General features: G+C 41.8%; 1 protein-coding gene and 1 long non-coding RNA gene across 3 annotated transcripts; one reads left to right on the top strand and one right to left on the bottom strand.

Annotated features, from left to right (window-relative positions):
• Positions 1-1,011: 1,011 nt before the first annotated feature.
• On the top strand, positions 1,012-9,872 carry gxylt1b (glucoside xylosyltransferase 1b). 2 transcript variants are annotated; one of them, XM_037122228.1, is made up of 7 exons: positions 1,012-1,321; positions 3,156-3,366; positions 3,466-3,597; positions 4,000-4,191; positions 4,400-4,523; positions 4,743-4,915; positions 8,345-9,872. In XM_037122228.1, exons 1-7 carry the CDS (start codon positions 1,119-1,121, stop codon positions 8,504-8,506), a joined length of 1,197 nt encoding a protein of 398 aa, XP_036978123.1. In that variant the 5' UTR covers positions 1,012-1,118; the 3' UTR covers positions 8,507-9,872. The 2 variants fall into 2 exon arrangements, with proteins under 2 accessions (XP_036978123.1, XP_036978122.1); XM_037122227.1 differs by having other exon boundaries at positions 1,013-1,321; positions 3,940-4,191.
• Positions 9,873-10,072: 200 nt separating this feature from the next.
• On the bottom strand, positions 10,073-17,577 carry LOC119032735. The gene is made up of 2 exons (XR_005079022.1): positions 11,340-17,577; positions 10,073-10,965 (listed from the first exon to the last, which is right to left on the bottom strand). It is a non-coding gene; the product is annotated as an uncharacterized LOC119032735 (long non-coding RNA).
• Between the last annotated feature and the right edge of the window lie 163 nt (positions 17,578-17,740).

Genomic DNA, 17,740 nt, shown 5'->3' with positions numbered 1-17,740 from the left:
AGACGACTAGTCACTTAAAGCCATGAATGGGTCTTTTCAGAGGTGAAATCAATTGAGAGTTGCTGCAGACGGAGGCTGACGGGGGAGGGAGGGAGGGAGGGAAGGGGAGACAGAGGGGGGGAATCAGCCTTGCTTATCGCTCCCACCCTTCCCCCAATTTAGGGTCCCGACCTCCTGCTTCTCCTGCCTTACACTTGTGCATCAAGTGAAGGGGGCACAGCAGAGACACAACCCGGAAGACGTGGCATCGCCTTCAAAATAAAAGTGAACTATGAATCCATAGGTGGTGGGAAAGGACGGGTAACAAAATAATGCGGGCAGTAATGGAAATGTGACCTCACACTACAAAAATAAAATACAAAATGTACTTAGTAAAATCATATGCTAATTCAGATCACACTAATCATATAACATATTATATATTTAAGTATGCATTATGATGCAGTACCAAGCCTCTCATCTTTCAGGAGTACCTGAGTACGTTTGTCAGGGTGAAAATTTTTTTAAAAAAATGTTGAATGGTTGCTAAAGACAATGGTTGCAGCAAACAGTTTCCCCTTTCCTAATATATATATATATATATATATATATATATATATATATATAATGTCTTCAATAACAAGAGCTAACAGCACATATGTATAAGCCTGAATAAACACTGAACAGTTGCTCTTCTGTTTTCTGTTTGTTTGTTTGGCCTAAATTGACCTTCTGTCATTAAAACAATTACAGACCCTGAATCCCTATGACTCGATGACTGAGCATGTACCTTAAATCCTCAAACATACTGAAAGTAGAAGATAAACATAATCATGCATTTACAGCTGCAAAGAGATGCTGTATATGTAATCTTGTATAGTCTTCCCTGTCTCTGTCTCTCGTTTGTAAATAAAGCAACTACTGTATTATTCCCAAAGCTTGAAAATGAGTGTGGTGAAAAGAGCCACAGGGTGTTAACATGGCCGCCAGAGGGCGCAGTCGCAGCGCCTGATAACACTTTTACTTTCCAAACCTGGACCGGAAGTGCGCCGCCCCAGCAGCCTCTAGCTTCCCAGTCCTGATGAACGCTAGATGGTGTGTCATGACTTTAGCTCCGAGTTGCGTTTACAAACTCCATAATGCGGCGTTACATTCGTGCACTATTGCTGTGCACAGTGTTTGCCGTGTTTTCGGGCTTGTTTGTTTACAGTAAGCTGGTTTACTCGGACGCGCCGGTCGGTGGGAACGGACCGAAGAGGGGTCTCAGCCCACCGAGAGTCCCCGGAGGCAGGCGAGGGGCCGCGGACAAAACTGGGCCCCAAAGCCAGCACTGGTACAATAGGTAGGACTGTGATTTTAGGTCTTTTTTTTAACATAACAGATTACACTAGACCAAACAATTAACATTTAATACTTTGAGTGTGGGTAGAGATGTAGAAATGAACTCTGTATCACACTTGTATGTATAGGAATGTGACGTTGACTGACCGAACGGCCCATGACACACGTAACGTATACAAACAGCTAGCTAACGGTTTGTAATGAAACGGTTTAAGTTAGAGGTGACGCGAGATTTCGACAGGTGAGACTTCAAGAACAGCACCTCTTGATTTTTCCTAGATTATAGGGGATCTGTGTAGTTTTAGAGAAGGAAATTAAACTAAGACTTTTAATGTTTACATTAATAATGACAAACATAATACTACAAACTCACAAACATTCATCTTTACCATAACTGCATAAACAAGCTGTTTAGAACATTGTTTTGAAGCTAGAGAGGTGGCAGGGTCCGCCATGTATAAACATATTGAAGCAGGAAATTGTATTGTCCTTGAATGTTAGTTTGTTTATTCAATGTATTAAGTCAAGAAAACAAAGAGAGTTTTTGTTTGTGGTTTAGGAATACGAATCAGTCAGTGAAGACCTCTCTCTTCAGATTACAATGTATTCCCCCAAAACTAGACTTTGCACCTTTAAGTGATGTGTCATTAAAGTTGTAAAGAATAGCGTGTCTCCCACTGTCCAAACCAGCCTCACACTGAGCCAAATTTAATCGAAAAAGGTGTATAGAAAATGTGTATCTCATATGAAGTGACATGTGTAATTAAATGTTAAATGTATGATGCAGTTGCAAACTCTGCTTTGTTTTGTTTTCACAGCTGACTATTTGTGTCAGTGTTTGAGGAGGGGGATAGATGGGAGGTGTGGCCAGTAAAGTTCAAAAGAAAGAGACCACAGTTTTTGTCTGCCTTTCAATCCCTCACAGAGGCAACTAGTATCATGACCGCAGGCAAGGCTGGGTCCAGTGAGATAAAATCCACAGCCATGATAGGGTAACATTTCATTAGATACTTTAATTATTTGGTCTATGAAAAGGTCTAGAAAATAGCTCTTCAAAGCCTAAAGGGATATCTCTCAAAGCTTGAAACATAAAAAAGGGTTTACTTTGACATAGTACAAAGGAAAGCAGCCATGTCTTACTTTTGAGAGGCTGAAAACAAAGTGATTTGGTATTTTGCTAAGGTCGACTTTATACTGATATCACAGGTATATTTGCATACATTTTGTCTGATATGTGCAGATATTAAAAGTTTTTTTTAACAGAACATAATACAGAAAACGATGGTTTGGGTGATTTATTTGTATTAAATCCCTGTAAAGTTTACTGTTGTCATTTTGGATAGTAATGTTTCTTGTTAAACTGTAATATATCCTTTCTATGTAAATGTACATATCTTGGTTTGATAGTGTTTGATAACCACATTTGAGGTATCATAGCATTAGATATGTTTATGAAATTTGTTTATAATTTCTGAGAAGTACACACATAATAGTTTGAACTGACGTCAAACAACTTCACCGATTCAAGGATTCATGTTTTATATACTCATATTTCTCAGTATGTACAGTGAAATGCTGGGCTGGTCTACTAACTAAAATGGTATAAAGTTGATGTTAAAATGTCCTGTGGTGGCTTGACACTGATGTCATTCATCACCTTTTTGCAAATAAGACAAAACTGCAGTGTGTGTTTGCTTCATGGAAAACAAAGACCCTCAAACTGTGCACCCTCTGGATGCAAATGGGAAAGAATGGTTCATGCCATACTGCAGTATCATTATTATTATTATTATTAGGTCTTACTCATTCTGAAATCTCTACATCCTCTCTCTCAGGTACATCATGCGTCAGCAGGGTCAGTTGGAGGCGGGTGGTGGCGGCGTGCAGAGCAGACCGGATCCTGCCATGCACCTGGCTGTGGTGGCCTGTGGCGACAGGCTCGAGGAGACTCTTACCATGATCAAGTCCGCTGTGCTTTTCAGCATCAAGCACATCTACTTGCACATTTTTGCTGAAGATCAGCTTCATGCCAGTTTCATGGAAGCTGTGAGTTACAAATATTTGGAAGTGTGCTTAAGTTTGTGTGTTGACCATATCCTGTTCTGTGTATTTGTACATGCAATTCAATATTTATCTGTGTTCCAGTTGGAGTCATGGCCTGGTTTTATTCACTCCAAGTTCAACTATACAGTCTACTCCATCAGCTTCCCCAGTGAGAACGCAGCAGAGTGGAAGAAACTCTTCAAACCCTGCGCCTCTCAGAGACTCTTCTTACCTGTGAGTTACAAATAAAGAGAAGATGCATCAAAGTTGTTTGTAAAGACAAAACTTAACAGATTAGGAAATCCGTGTCTGGGAAAATGAGAGAAAATAAGATGTGAACTATCAGTGTAATCTCCCAAGTCACAAACTAAGTCACAAACTTCACTTTTGGTATGAATTTATAGTTAAACATCAACAGATTAAAATATGTAAAAAAGAGAATATTTATATTTTCAAGAGCAGTTCACCTTATACATACATGACAGCAACTGCAGAACAAACACTAAGACTACACTAAGAATCATCACAAACAATGGAGAATGTCCACATTATTAAGTGATTTCTTTGTCTTTGCAGCTAATCCTAAAGGACGTGGAATCCGTTGTGTATGTTGACTCAGACATCCTCTTCCTGCAGCCTGTAGACCGCCTGTGGGAGTTCTTGTCCCAGTTTAATTCCTCCCAGCTGGCAGCCATGGCCCCGGAGCACGAGGAGCCCCGCATTGCCTGGTACAACCGTTTTGCCCGACACCCCTTCTATGGCAGGACGGGCATCAACTCAGGAGTCATGCTCATGAACATGACAAGGATGAGGAGCTTTTTCTTCAAGGTAGGACTGACCATTGACATTTGACTAGTCAGTCATGTTTGGTTTACTGTAGCAGTGTAATACGTTTTTTGTCCACAAGATGTCCTCCTTCAACTGCAATTGCTTTGCACTAAGGTCTGAGAAAGGCCTCCAATTTGAGCCTGTCAAACAGCTGACATAAAATAAAGGCATCTTTTTGACTGTTTTGTATCCATGTGTATGTTGACAGAATGACATGACATCTGTGGGGCTGCGCTGGGAGGAGCTGCTGATGCCTCTTCTTCAGAAGTACAAACTCAACATAACCTGGGGAGACCAGGACCTTCTCAATATCATTTTCTCTCACAACCCAGGTAAGTCTGCACAGTCCAGTGGGGTGGCTGGTGACTCAAAAAATCAGGCCAAACAGAAGGGGAAAAACCATTAGCTAGAAAAACTATTTCATAAATGATATTGAGAATTTACTTATACCAATTTCTATATTATTCCTCTTGTTTCTCAAAATTACAGGAGCAGCCTCGCCTGCAATAATATGTTGATTAAAGCTTTTCTTTGTTTACCTCCACTCCCAGAGTGCCTGCTGGAGTTTCCGTGCCGGTGGAATTATCGTCCAGATCATTGTATCTACGGCAGTAATTGTGCATCTGCTGAAGAAGACGGCATCTACATACTGCATGGAAACAGAGGGGTTTACCATGACCGCAAACAGCCTGCCTTCAGGGCTGTTTACGAGGCCATAAGAAAGGTGGGCATGCATGTTTGTGTTATGAGATGCTTGAATACAATAGTCCTTATGTAGGTTCTGTGAATTCAGGTACTGAATGCAGTATAGGCCTCTTTTACAATGTCCAGGCCAGAAAAATCATCAAAAGAAAAATACAGAACTCTCTACATTGTTGAGCAAAAAAGACTGAAAAGAATTCAAGTGGCTGTATTGGACTCCAACAACTGATGCGTCAAGTGCCAAGATTTATCTGCTTTAATGTTACCAAGACTCACACCTAGTACATAAAATTAACTCCACTTCCATTAATCTTTTAATAGTTTTTTTATGCTTCATTTTAGCCAGCTCATTACAGACTCACAAAAGAAAAAAATACAAAAGCTCTTGAAAATATCTTTCATATCTGGGTATGTTTGGTGATCTATTTCACCTTTAACAATTGAATACTAAATTAAGATAACAAGACTTATTACGATGTGTGCAGTTCATCTACAGTTACCTTTAATAACCCCCCAAAAAAGTCAATAATCTAAAATATTAACAGGTTTTAGTGTCTGCCCCTGAGGCTTCAAAAGGTTGTGCCCCAGACCCACAGACATCATACAGGCAGGTAATAACAGTAGGAGATCTGAAAAGGCATCAGTCATTAGCAGAAGACACAGCTGACTTTCTTTTAGCTGGAAACATTTGCGTTCTTGTTATGATCATAGGTTTAATTGCATTACACTTCCATCTGGGGTGGTGACTGAAAACTGCACCCTGTTATGAGTCTCATGGGTATATTTAAGTTTAGAGAAAAAAAAGAGGCTTGTAGGTGTAATTTAGAGCAGCATCTGATGAAAAGGGCCCTTTTATAACCCCAGTGACCCGCCTGCTCTCCTCCGTTGAACTGTTTCTTCACCCTCCCAGATGAGGTTCTGGATTGGTGCTGACCCTAAACACCCTAAGTGTTAGCGACAACAGATTGTCCACATTGAGGAACACAGATCTCCACCATTTTGAAAAGGTTGGAGTCAAAGCTAATTTCCCCCATGAGGATGTTTTATGGGTTGTTTACCGGCTCTGTAATGATACTGACGACACAAGTGGCATTTACTTAATGAAGCCATCAACATTGGGAGTCCCATTGCTTTCCTATTAACAAAGCATTGAACGTAGATCAGAGTGATGGCTGATCCATACCTGATCCATGGCCTGCAGTTAAAACTGCAGCTTTAAAAGACAGGATCAATTACAGACACACATGTACCTGTGCTGTTTGTGCTGCTACATGGGAAAGTAAACCCCACAGCAGGCAATAACACACAGTTTTCCAATAGTCTGTGTAGGTATTGATACTTTCATAGATATGTGATTAAGTCTGGTTTGCCAGGAGGATGGTGTATAGATTGATCCTCTGTGTGTTTAATCTCACTGCACATTTCATACGCTTCTTGTTGGTTCATCTGCAGCAGAACCTCAGGCAATGTGTATGGTGTTATGGAATGAATAATAACAGGACAGTGCTACATTGGCAGCTCAATGAAAGTGTTCGAGTGAGGAAAACTGGCACCAGACAAAGGACTCAGATGCACTTTTGCTTAATTTTTAAATCAGAAATACTACTGCCAACCTGGTTTATATACTGTGACTGTGACAAAGTTGTATTTAGCTTACATTAGGCCTATCAAGTGATGCTTTCATTGTCCATCTTAAGGCACACTCACTGGCAAACCGAGGACGGATTGTCACTTAGGCCTTTTTAATCGATAGTGGATGGCATCAATGTTGTGGACAGATAAAACCTTTTTTTAAAAAAGTAGTCTATATAATGGGGTCGCCAAATATACTTGGCAGTCAATGTAACTGAGTGGGCTGACCAAGTAAAATGTTATGTGTGGGAAACACAGGTAAAATTGTCTGACTCATCCCTAAAAATGAAGCATATTGTCAAGACGAAGGCTGATAATCATGTTATTTATGTTGGGCATCAATTATTTTCACGTTGATGTTGAGGTTTCCATTTAAGAAGCTATAGCTAGTGAATGATGAGCACTTTTGCTTGTAAAATGACTTAAGTTGTGCATTGATTATCTAAATTGGTGGTAATTTTCTGTTAATCAGCTGATAGATTAACAGAAGTATTTCAGCCCTGTATCCATCTGTTCTTAACTTCTCACTAGTCATCTTAATCATACAAAGTTTCTTCACAGAAGTTAGTAGTCTTAATAAACTAGAGAAGTGTCCATGTCCAGCATCTTCAAACAAAGAAACGGTAGTACAAGCAGAAGTGCTCCTCCCTGTCTGTCTGCCCGTCTGCGTCTTAAACAGACCGCAGCGGTCTGTCCATCATAAAGCGTCTCCGCCCTCCCTCCACTCCAGGAGGCTGAGCCCGGGAAGCAGCAGTTAAATTTTACAGCCGATGGCACGTTTAGAGTCAGAGTCTGCACACTAACAGTGCCCCATCAGCCGCACAAAATCAATACACCAACTGTAAATGCAACTTTATGAGCGGCGGGTGTGTGTACATGTGGGTGCGCTCATAAAAACGCCATTCTCTTTGTGACCCAATATCAGGGACCCAACTGCAAGCAAATGAGCTGGCATAAAAAATGGTAATTCCCCTTTGATTTCCTTGGAGCATTGTAAAGGCTCCTTCATTATTGGAAAGACATGAAATTTCTTCTGTAATCCCTTCTTATCACCGGACGGTAAGCCTATAGCATAAAACTGACTCCAACAACGTGGGCTTCTTTATGCTTTGCCCGACTGACCGATCAGATTAGATTTGGAGTCCCAAATTGTCGGCATGCCTCGCGGATTTAGTTTTTAATTTATCGAGGGAAAGATATCTTCCAAGCACAAATGCTGCCCAAAGCACCACTTTGCTTACTTACTGAGGGAATCTGATCAATTTCGTCGGAACAGTGGGGGGTTGAGAGGCGTCCTCGGGGGAGTTTTGACAGCAGTTTGGGATTTCAGCTGCTCATTTTCAGCTCTGGAGCCCACTCCTCCAACCTTTAGACCAACACCACCCCCGTCTTTTTCCGCTCTGTGAAGAAACCTCACACTGGTACGCGGCATCTTACTTGGCAACATGAGACCAGATGGATACACACCAGTCTCCATCATACCATATGAGCCTGCCTTTATAGTCAGAACAAGTCTCTGTTTCAGCACATAATGTGTGTAAATACACATTCCAGAAATTCCTTATGATTGGTTGCCTTTAACTATTTATTGTACATTTAGATTATCCATCTAATCACATAAATTCAGTAGTCACATGCAGTTTAGTTTTAGTATGCATCATGTTGAGTCAACATGAATGACAAACTAGAAAAGAAGATTAAGAAACCTGAGGCATGTAAACCTATTCTAGTAGTAACACAAAATGAAATTAGGAACCTTGAAATGAGCATAATATGTCTCCTTTTAAATCTTACCAATGAATTTGTTTTTTCCTTTCAGTACTCTTTTGGTGCAGATCCAGTGACTTCTTTGCTAGAACCTCTAGAGGAGGAACTAATGAAGACGACACACACTTACTGCGGTAAAACTCACCCGCTATTCACCAAGAAACTGGCGCACAGCCTGGCAGACGTCAACAGGAAGGCCCCGAGTGGACGATGACAAAAATGTATCACAGTGATTGGGCTAAAAGGCCGACAAGAAAGACACTGTGCCTTAGCCGAACGTTTACAAGCGTGGTCAGAACATACATATTCGTCCTCGAGCAAGAAACTAAACAGCTTACTTCTAATCTTGCCAGCTGAACCCTGCTGTTTAAAGCAGGGCTTTTTTTTACCAGTATACAACAAAAACATAACCACTACAGATACAAGCTTTTTGAGTTGTCAAAATATGCAAACACTACTTTGTGGACAACTAATGCATGAAGCTTTTGGCTTACTTCGATGAACCATTAACAAGATAGTTTGTCTCAGACTGAGACTAAAAACTGCTCACCTCTTGTAAGTTGCTCTGCGTAAGAGTGTGATGTGAATACCTGAAATGTGCTGAAACTTCCAGGCCAGATGGCCTTGTAGAACTTAGTGTAGGAAAATATTTACTACACATATAACCTTGGATTTGTTTTCCAGGTACTCTGACAGACTTTCCCTTTTCATATTTTACCGACAACTTGGGTTTGTTGTTTTTTTTCTAAACAAGCAACCATCTTGTCTCTTCTTGAACATTATTCACCATGGTGCACAAAAGATGTGTAAAAGTTTGACTTTCCATATTGGAGAATTTATTGAACCTTGTGAAACACACTATTAAAAGAGACAAAATCATATCAGAGCTGGACGAAGGCTTTCAGCAGGGCCCATATATCAGAGACGTGTGCACTGGGCCACTTTGAACCTTTAGAAACCACTTCATTACCAACAAGAGCTTTATGGCAAAATATCTCTTGTGATTTTGGCAAGGGTTGTGCATATGAACTTTACCAGAGTACTGTTATTTTATCTGTTACACAGGCTACCTTAATAAAAATAAATCAAGCTAAACAGGGTGATTAACACAGTGTATTTTTCACATATACATGTGTCACTCCCACTGAGAAAAGGTCATTTATATGTTGTATGATATCAGTCTACGTATATTTCCTTATGTTTCATGAACACTACTGAGTCATCTCTATGTACTCCTTTTTAAAAAGGTTATGTTGTGTCAGTCTAGACACGCAGCTATGCTAAAAATCCTGTGTGATCGTAAGATTACGACACGCAGTACAGACAGCATGCATTGCTGTGAACATGTGAATAAGCTACAAGTTTCTCTCCTGATGCCAAAGTATTTCTTTTTTATTATCATAATGACGGGTTCTGAACCGTTGAATGTATTTTAAACACTTAGGGTTGAAATCAAATTGTTGTTATCAGTGCTTTGTTGGTATGTTTGTAATGTCGGCTATATTTTGTGATGTGTTTACTGGTTTATATGTCCTTGTGCTATAAACAATAAAATTGAACTTTTTTTACATTAACCACCAGAGGGCAACATTTTTTGATTACAGATGATGTATTGTGAAGGGGATGTGAAAAAACAGTACATATCCTGAGGGAGAAATACATGAATAATAATAAAGAAATAATTGTAATGTGAACAAAACAACTTAAACAAACTGAAAATTGACCATTATGAATTCTTTCTCTCTTAAGCCAATTTAAAGCATCTTTTCCTCTATAAAGATTTAAGCTGAAGAAGATGGATGCTTTGTTTCTATCGCCTTCTCGGGCAGATCGATGGGCTTGCCAATAATCTATCACTAAGCCACCAGCAATGCTACACCATCTCCGCCTCAGCTCTGAGGTGCTCATAAAGTGTAAGTGATGGACCAATAACGCGGCCCTATAGGTGCCTGTCTGTGACACTGTATGGCATTGACTATGGGGAATGAGTTTATGCTTATTCCCATTAGGCGGAGGATACAACCATCCATTTATGGCTCCTGAGGAAGTTTGATTCATTGCCACAGAAATATCCTTCATTCATCACTATATATCCATATGAGAGCTTATCAATTACCTTTATTGACCTGTGTGCTTAAATGCAACATGTAACAGGCCAGGTCCCAAGGGAGAGGGAGACAATGGGCTTGAAATGAGCACTATGTTGAAAAATTCAATATCATCCATCCTCCAAGGTTTCATTTTCCAGAAACTCCCATGTTTTATACGGCAATAAATAAGTCCGATTTTATTTCTTTTGTGCCATCAAGGCTGGAAGAGAAACTATTCAAAATAAATATGTGACCTCCGGCATTTAGTGCGGGGTCAGACAGTGGAAGATGAGGGAGAACCGGGCACAAGACGGAATAAATTAGGCATGCGTATGTATGCGTGATGGAGAAAAAGATAAATGGATTCTAGGTAAGGTCGACCCTTTTTCTCCATTGTCGTGGGACAAAACGTTGAAGAGGAGAGACGAGTGTTTAGTGGGAGGACAGAGAAAAGGACTGATGGAGTGTGTTGGTGATAAAAGAACAAGAACAAGGCTGTCGTAGCCAATAAAGCAATTAGGGCACTCGGTTGCTCCGGAGCTCTGTCTTTTGGATACAGCTTCCCTGAAAAACGCGGTCGGACCTGAAAACGGTGTCATCAAAAGAAAGATCAGACACACACATACCAGCACCGTGTAATGGGACTACAGTGTCACCGTGAATAAAATATGAGGCTAATTATTAACTGTATTCACTGATCAAACCAAATTACCTCTAATAAAAAAGTCTAGAGGAGAAATCTGAAATGGTTGAATGAAAGCACAGACTGAGCTGCAGAGAGAGACCCGACATGTAAAGTGGAGAAACTAATTGAACTAAAACAAATCTGCGACTCGAAGATAAACAGACGCCTGATGAGTGTGGAACGAGCAATCTGCCTTGTTATTTTTAAACAATTAGCCAATAATACTGTTACAAATATTATTTTAAAATATAATTTGTGACTAATGGTTTTACTTGTATTATATTAGCAGACTCTGCCTGGACTGGGAGCTTGGAGCATCAGGGGAGTGTTGGTGTTGTGCTAAAAATCAGACTGTCGGCTCCTGAGGTACAAGATGGTTTGAGGCTAGCTGGTTAGCATGCCAACTCAAATAAATATCTCTGCAACACAATACACAACTTTTGACACCAAAACATTGAATGCACCCACTATGCAACTCAACCTTCAAAATTCTGTCAGGGATTTGGTTGTGTTATGCTAGCAGTGGCTAACGTAGCCCTGAGCTACACGTTTTAGCCACCAAATAAAAATATCTTTTAGTTAGGAATTTGTATCCATTTAAGTTAGCATGCTAGTCAGCTAGTGCCTACCCAACTTGTCCGATAGTAAACAGCACCAACACTCCTCCATTACTCAAAGCTCCTGGTGGGGCCTGAGTCAGCGAATACGACAGCTAGCTACATGGTTATCAGAGCTCACTAGCTAACAGCAGCTAAAGTTTGCTGCAGTTAGCGGTTACCCTGGTGCTATGCTGCCCTCTGTTGGGATATGGACTTGACAGGTGGCAAATTCCTACATATTGCACCTCTAAGGAGGGGACTTTGACAACTGGAGACCATCCGGAGCAAAGTGTCCACCGGAGCTCAAAACCCACAGTGGTTCTTATTAGTGGCTTATTGCTGGTCGATGAAGGCATATTATCCATCAGAAGTCCTTTTGTGAGCGTGCCCCGTTCTAAAGTGTAACCTATTTCAATACGGGCTGTGAGAGTGTCAGCCTTGCTGGTAGATACGTGCCATTTATAGTGAATCTCCGCTTTGATCTAAAGCAGAATTCTCTCTTATTCATGTGACTTGCCAACGAGACAAGACAGCATCTGTCCGATTCTGACAGCTTGAATCTAACACACATACAGAATATGGATGCATAATGCACACATGTTTGAGCAGGAGGCATTAGGCTGAGACGCATCACACGCACAGACTAGGGCGCGCACACAGTCACTCATAGACTATACGACTTCTGCTTCGCGCATTTGAGCATGGATGTCATACCTCACTCCTAGATTGCACAGCAGGGGGTCATTTACATGTTGTAATAGGGTCTACACATCACAGCTGTAGGAGATGAGAGAACGAAAGGGAGGCACACAGGCCCGAACGTTCCCCACAAAACCAAACGTCATGTAACCGCACGTCTTATTTACATGTCTGCGACTCCGGGGTACGTTTGATGCCCGGCGAGATGGAATATGACATCTTTGCTCATGCTGACACCGAAATGTGCTTCAGCGATTCACTGGGCACGTCACAGGAAGAGAAAGAGAGGGGGAGTGACGGGTATTTCAGCAGATTGGTTTATTTACTTAACAGCTTATTTTTCTCTCTCTCACTCTCTTTCTCTCTCTCTGTGTTTGCCGGGCTTGACGCGCCAAATGCCACGGAGCCAAGCCAAAGGATGTCTGTCCAGCTCACCGCGAAATCTCGCCGCTCGCACGGAGGAGCCGGTTCTCTGGAATCTCCCACCGTTTTATCAGGCTTCCGGCCAAATGTAGACCTCGTCCTTGTTTGTGTCCATAATTGCTTTGTCTGCACATTCCTTCCTTTTCTTTCGTACCTCCCTTTAGTAATTTCATTTTGCCGTGCCATCCTCCGTCCTTCCCCACTTTTTGCACTCCCCAAAATTCTTACCTTTTCACATGATTTCTCCAAGAAATCTGCCTTTGAAATCCACTTGCAGTGTCTGACCCAGTTTCTCATGCCCGATTTCTTCTTTCCTGCACCCATCTAAGGGCACTCAAAACCACACTGCGAATACAAAAATACCCAATACGCTCATCAAACGCGCTCATATTTTTTTTTTGCACTGCTCAAGAAATGGCAACAGAAAGGTTTCAAAGATGGATTGTGTTGCAGGAGTTCTCACCTCCGAACATTTCAAGTGTGAGTCTGTGCAAACAAATGCTAGCCTTGGGGATATGAGCTTCTTCGCTTTGTACTAGACCGCAGGCACACATAAGAGCCAAAACAGGGCTGCTACAGTAAAAACAGATGCATCCAAGGACAATAACAAGACGGGATTGTCTTGTCAAGCGTGTGGCGTTGTCGAGTTATTGCTTGCAACAAAATAGGGACGTTTTCAACTGGTTTGAGCACCTAGATCTGCTAATTATAAGAGCTACATGATTGACTGATGATGGAAAGACTGATACTCTTTTCTCAATAGTTAATATGAAGCTACCACCAGCAGCTGGCTAACTTTTTGTAGCTTTTTGTAATTTTTACTTTTACTTACTATTAAAGGTGCCATATGTAAAAATGTGCCACCTGTTGAACTCATACCTCTTATAAACAGGGGCAGCATTTCACCATAGTAGCTAACTGCAGCTTTCTTTGCTCTTATGTAAATAGTTTGATACCTCTCTGATATCTTTTTGTTATAAAAAAGGCTACAATGCCACTCAGCATAACAACAGAACACATCTTTTACACTTCAGCTTTAGAGATGCTGTTAGGAGCATATTGTTACTTTTGGACAGAGCCAGCTTCCTCCTGTTTTCAGATGTTGTGCCAGCTAAGCTAACTAGCTGCTGGCTAAAGCTACATATTAACTGTGCACACATGAGTATGGTGTCAATCTAATTGTCTTACTCTCCTCAACAAAGCAAAAAGGCAAACTTACCAACTATTGCCTTAAGTGTGTTTCTTTAAAGTTACAGGTCACAAATTACATTTTTTAATTAAATAAGCTAATTTAAAAACATCCAGTTAATATCAAAATACTACAGAATTTTCATTAGAATCCTTAGTTGTAAGTTCTGCTACGTAGTCACGTTGTTGCACATTGAGAGCACATACATCAACGTAGGATAGTAAGTGGAAGCATATGAAAGGCTCAAAAACAGTCCAAACAGTTAGCACCTGCGACACATCAGCACATGTAGGTCTATGCTACTTGATGCTATTTTTTTCAGAGGATGTACATGGTGTAAAAAGTTTCGAAGACTACACGCTGCAGCAACTTTTTAAATAAATAATATTCCTAATACATTTTAAACATTACACAATACATAGGAACACAGGCACTGCATGCACACACAGACCCCTCCTGCTCTCACTCTGCCAATGAATCCCGTATGAAACTTAAAGCCGAGGCGGAGGTAGAGGGGCTGACAGCAGAAATGAGAGTGACCATGGCGCTTTCATATCCCAGCGTACCCTGACCCTCCTCCTCTCTTCCCTCCCCGCATCCTCATCGTGCAACAATAGATTTCCCATTACCGCTCTCCTCTTCACTCCATGCCTCAATCACGGCTCGACAATGTTTACCCCCGGGAGCGATCTGATTCGCAAAATACCTCAGTGAGTGCTCGCGTGTGGTCTTATACACGCGAATATTTGCTCATGGGTGCAAAAATGGCACCATGGACCCATATATGTGTGCGTGTATGAATATGTGAGTATGCGTATAGTTGTGTGTGGTGTGAAGTATATAGCTTTTTTGTATTCCAAAAACCCCAGAGCTTATCTTTTCCTTTCTCCTCTCATTTTTTCCCCGCTCTCCACATTCTCTGTCACTCAGAACACACACACACACACACACACACTCTCTCTCTCTCTCTCTCTCCCCTGCGAGCTTTTCAATTAGGTAATTACAGTGGGGCTGAATAGAGCCTGCCTGGACACTGGCGCTCTATTGTAGAAGCACCTGTCCCCCCATAGACAGCAATTACCTGCTAGGCTGGAGGGGAGTTGCAGGCTATTGTCTGTGTGCATATATTTGCCTGTGTGTGTGAGTCTAACAGGGACTGTCTGTACTGTAAACGCATCTAAGCAGTCGTGTTTGCTAAAGGGTCTATTGGTTGCGTGTGTGTATCTGTGTGTGTCAGAGCCGACGCCCTGCAAGAGAAGGCTGCACTTAATTAATCATTTACCCTGGGAGTGATGGTGGAAGATTTAGAAAGTTCATGTTTTGTTGGGTTTTTTTTTAAAATAAAAATCAACCTAATTGTCTTTGTGAACATGTGGACTGTACGTGGTGAACACCCATGCTGCGTTCATGGTATGTAAACGGCGTGCAGCGGGAGTGGAGCGTCGTGATTTTGCCTGGAGGCTGGAGGGGTTTAGATTCAGCGAACAGTGCGTTTACCGCGTCGTGTTCATTACTTCGTTAACATTTTAATCCCTGCTACGGAGCACACCGTGAGCAGAAAGTAAGTGGAGGGCGGCGAAAAGAGAAAAAAATGCAGCAATGTCTGAATGCTTTGAGTAAACGGCTGCCACTAATACAATTCACTAATACGCCTGAAGAGGAAGAAGAAAAAGAAGCTGCATATCATTTAAGATAAACAGTGGTTGTGGGTTAGCAATAATAGCTGACATTATGCACTTCACCACAATGGCGGATATATTGATATGTACATGAGATGTAATGGCGGCCCATTCATAGAAAACATTGCTTCAAAGTGCTACTTGAATGATTATTCTTACGGAAGAAGGCAATGAGATGTTAACCATCGTCAGTGTTATTAACAGTACAAAAGCCACTGTAGGCATTAGCATACGAAAAAGACAAACTCTGTTTTCTTTGTTATTAAATTCGACCCAGAGGACGTTACATATTAAATCTGGACACAGCCATGGAGGCCAAGCCCTGTGTTCATTCTTACGGTTTTTCTATAGCACCTGACTGGAAAAGCGTATAAGTAATTGTAAAAACCAAAGTGGACAGTGGAAACGGCGGCACTTTTTTTTTCCCAAAGTTTCATCAGCAGTTTTGCTACAGCACACTTGGATGGAAACCTGGCCTTGTAATGTGAAGCGTTTTTTGAACGTCAACAAAGATGTCAGGCTGTTGCATTCTCTGCGAAATCTGTGCTGCTTGAGACTGTTTTCATTTGCATTAATTGCAAAGAGGTGAGAGCTTGTTGCACGCGGTCCCACTGGTTCTACAGTATACTGTATATTGGTGACGTCGGTGCATTGAAATACGTAAGCTGTTGTGATGCGTCTCCATCACCGCATTGACTTCCCCTCGTGCTCCCATCAGAGCCGTGCAGTCGGAGCCTTTTTCGTGAGCAGGCAAAGAATATATTTAAAACATTTTATCTAAAGCAGTTTGTAACAAGTGGAAGTAAAACAGGGATGATGACACGTTAGATCACCGTAATCACATTTAGCCGGCGGCGAGGATCGGCGGCACGGCGCTCTTGAAAATATAGCACGTGTAAAGTGTTTTTACAACCTATATTAACAATGTTTTCATGTATAATAGATGCACGTGAAGTAAACCTGCCAGGCATGGTGACATGTTTTTTTTGAAGGCTTTTATTTGCTCTTTTACAGCCTACGGCGACTTTACTGACTTGTGATAGTGGACCCAGTGTTAAAAAAAGAGAACGCAGCGTTTTGCTTATCACATTAAAGAAAGCTACTCTCTTAAACAGGAAGGTAGTGCAGCAAATTGCACCCCCGACCACTTGTTGTCTACTCAGGCAGCTGAGGTGTGTTTGTCGAAATAACACCCCTGATGATTCTTGTGCCTGTGTCTTGTTCTGGCAACTCCCCGGTGTGTTAATTTACGCCCGGGTCCTTCTTTTATAGTGAGCACCTATTGATCTGCTTGGACACACATGTAAGGCTCTCAAGCTCTGTCAAGACAAGGCAAAATGTCTGCTCCGAATTGATGGGAGCACAGCGTGTCGGCAAGTGTGTGTGCACGTGTGTGTGTGCGTGCTGTTTCGCACCATGTAATTCTAAAACCTGTCAAGGTGGCAAAACGCGTCACGAGCAACCTATCACATCTGTTCCCATGACGATAAGGATCCGCTCCGTTAATTAAAGCCCTTTGCTTTCCCCGTTATGTTGCGTGATGGACAGGTTAAAGTGTCCCATTAGGGCCGGTATTCACACACACGCATGACAAACAAATACCTCAATTTAGTGATGTGGCTTAATGTCTGTTCACGGCTGTATTATTTCCCCCAGGTAAAAAGCGGCGACGCCGTTACGCGAGCTCCGTCACCGGCTGCTCTGCGGCTTCCTAAATGATTTCAGTGGGCAAAATGCATAGTGACTAATGATAAGGCATCCTGGCACGGCTCCAAGACAACACCCCCCCCCCAACCACCCAGTAATCACACCGCATTCAAAGTTTATCAGCGACGTTTATCAGGCCCTGCGCTCTTGATGTTCCGGGCGGGAGGATGTGAGACAGGACACGAGGCTGATGGTTGTGATCAATCACTGATAAGCATCACACGGGACTAACGAGGCCTCCTAACGAAGGAACAAGGGGGAAAAAAAGGATGTAATTGGGAAAACTCATCTCGCTCAGAGATGGATTCATACCGTCTGGGGAGACTTGGGAGAGGAGGGAGGGTGGGCGGGAGAAGGAGATGCTGTGAAGTAAAAAG

This window comes from Acanthopagrus latus, chromosome 14 (assembly GCF_904848185.1).
Source record: "Acanthopagrus latus isolate v.2019 chromosome 14, fAcaLat1.1, whole genome shotgun sequence".
Lineage (NCBI taxonomy): Eukaryota > Metazoa > Chordata > Actinopteri > Spariformes > Sparidae > Acanthopagrus > Acanthopagrus latus.
Note: the sequence above shows the minus strand (reverse complement) of the source record. Positions and strands in the feature narration are given on the sequence as shown.

Coding starts and splice junctions, on each gene's coding strand:
- gxylt1b (XM_037122227.1), top strand. CDS start 1,119: ATGCGGCGTTACATTCGTGCACTATTGCTGTGCACAGTGTTTGCCGTG. Junction 1,322..3,155: donor AGCCAGCACTGGTACAATAG/GTAGGACTGTGA, acceptor CCTCTCTCTCAG/GTACATCATGCGTCAGCAGG. Junction 4,524..4,742: donor CATTTTCTCTCACAACCCAG/GTAAGTCTGCAC, acceptor CTCCACTCCCAG/AGTGCCTGCTGGAGTTTCCG.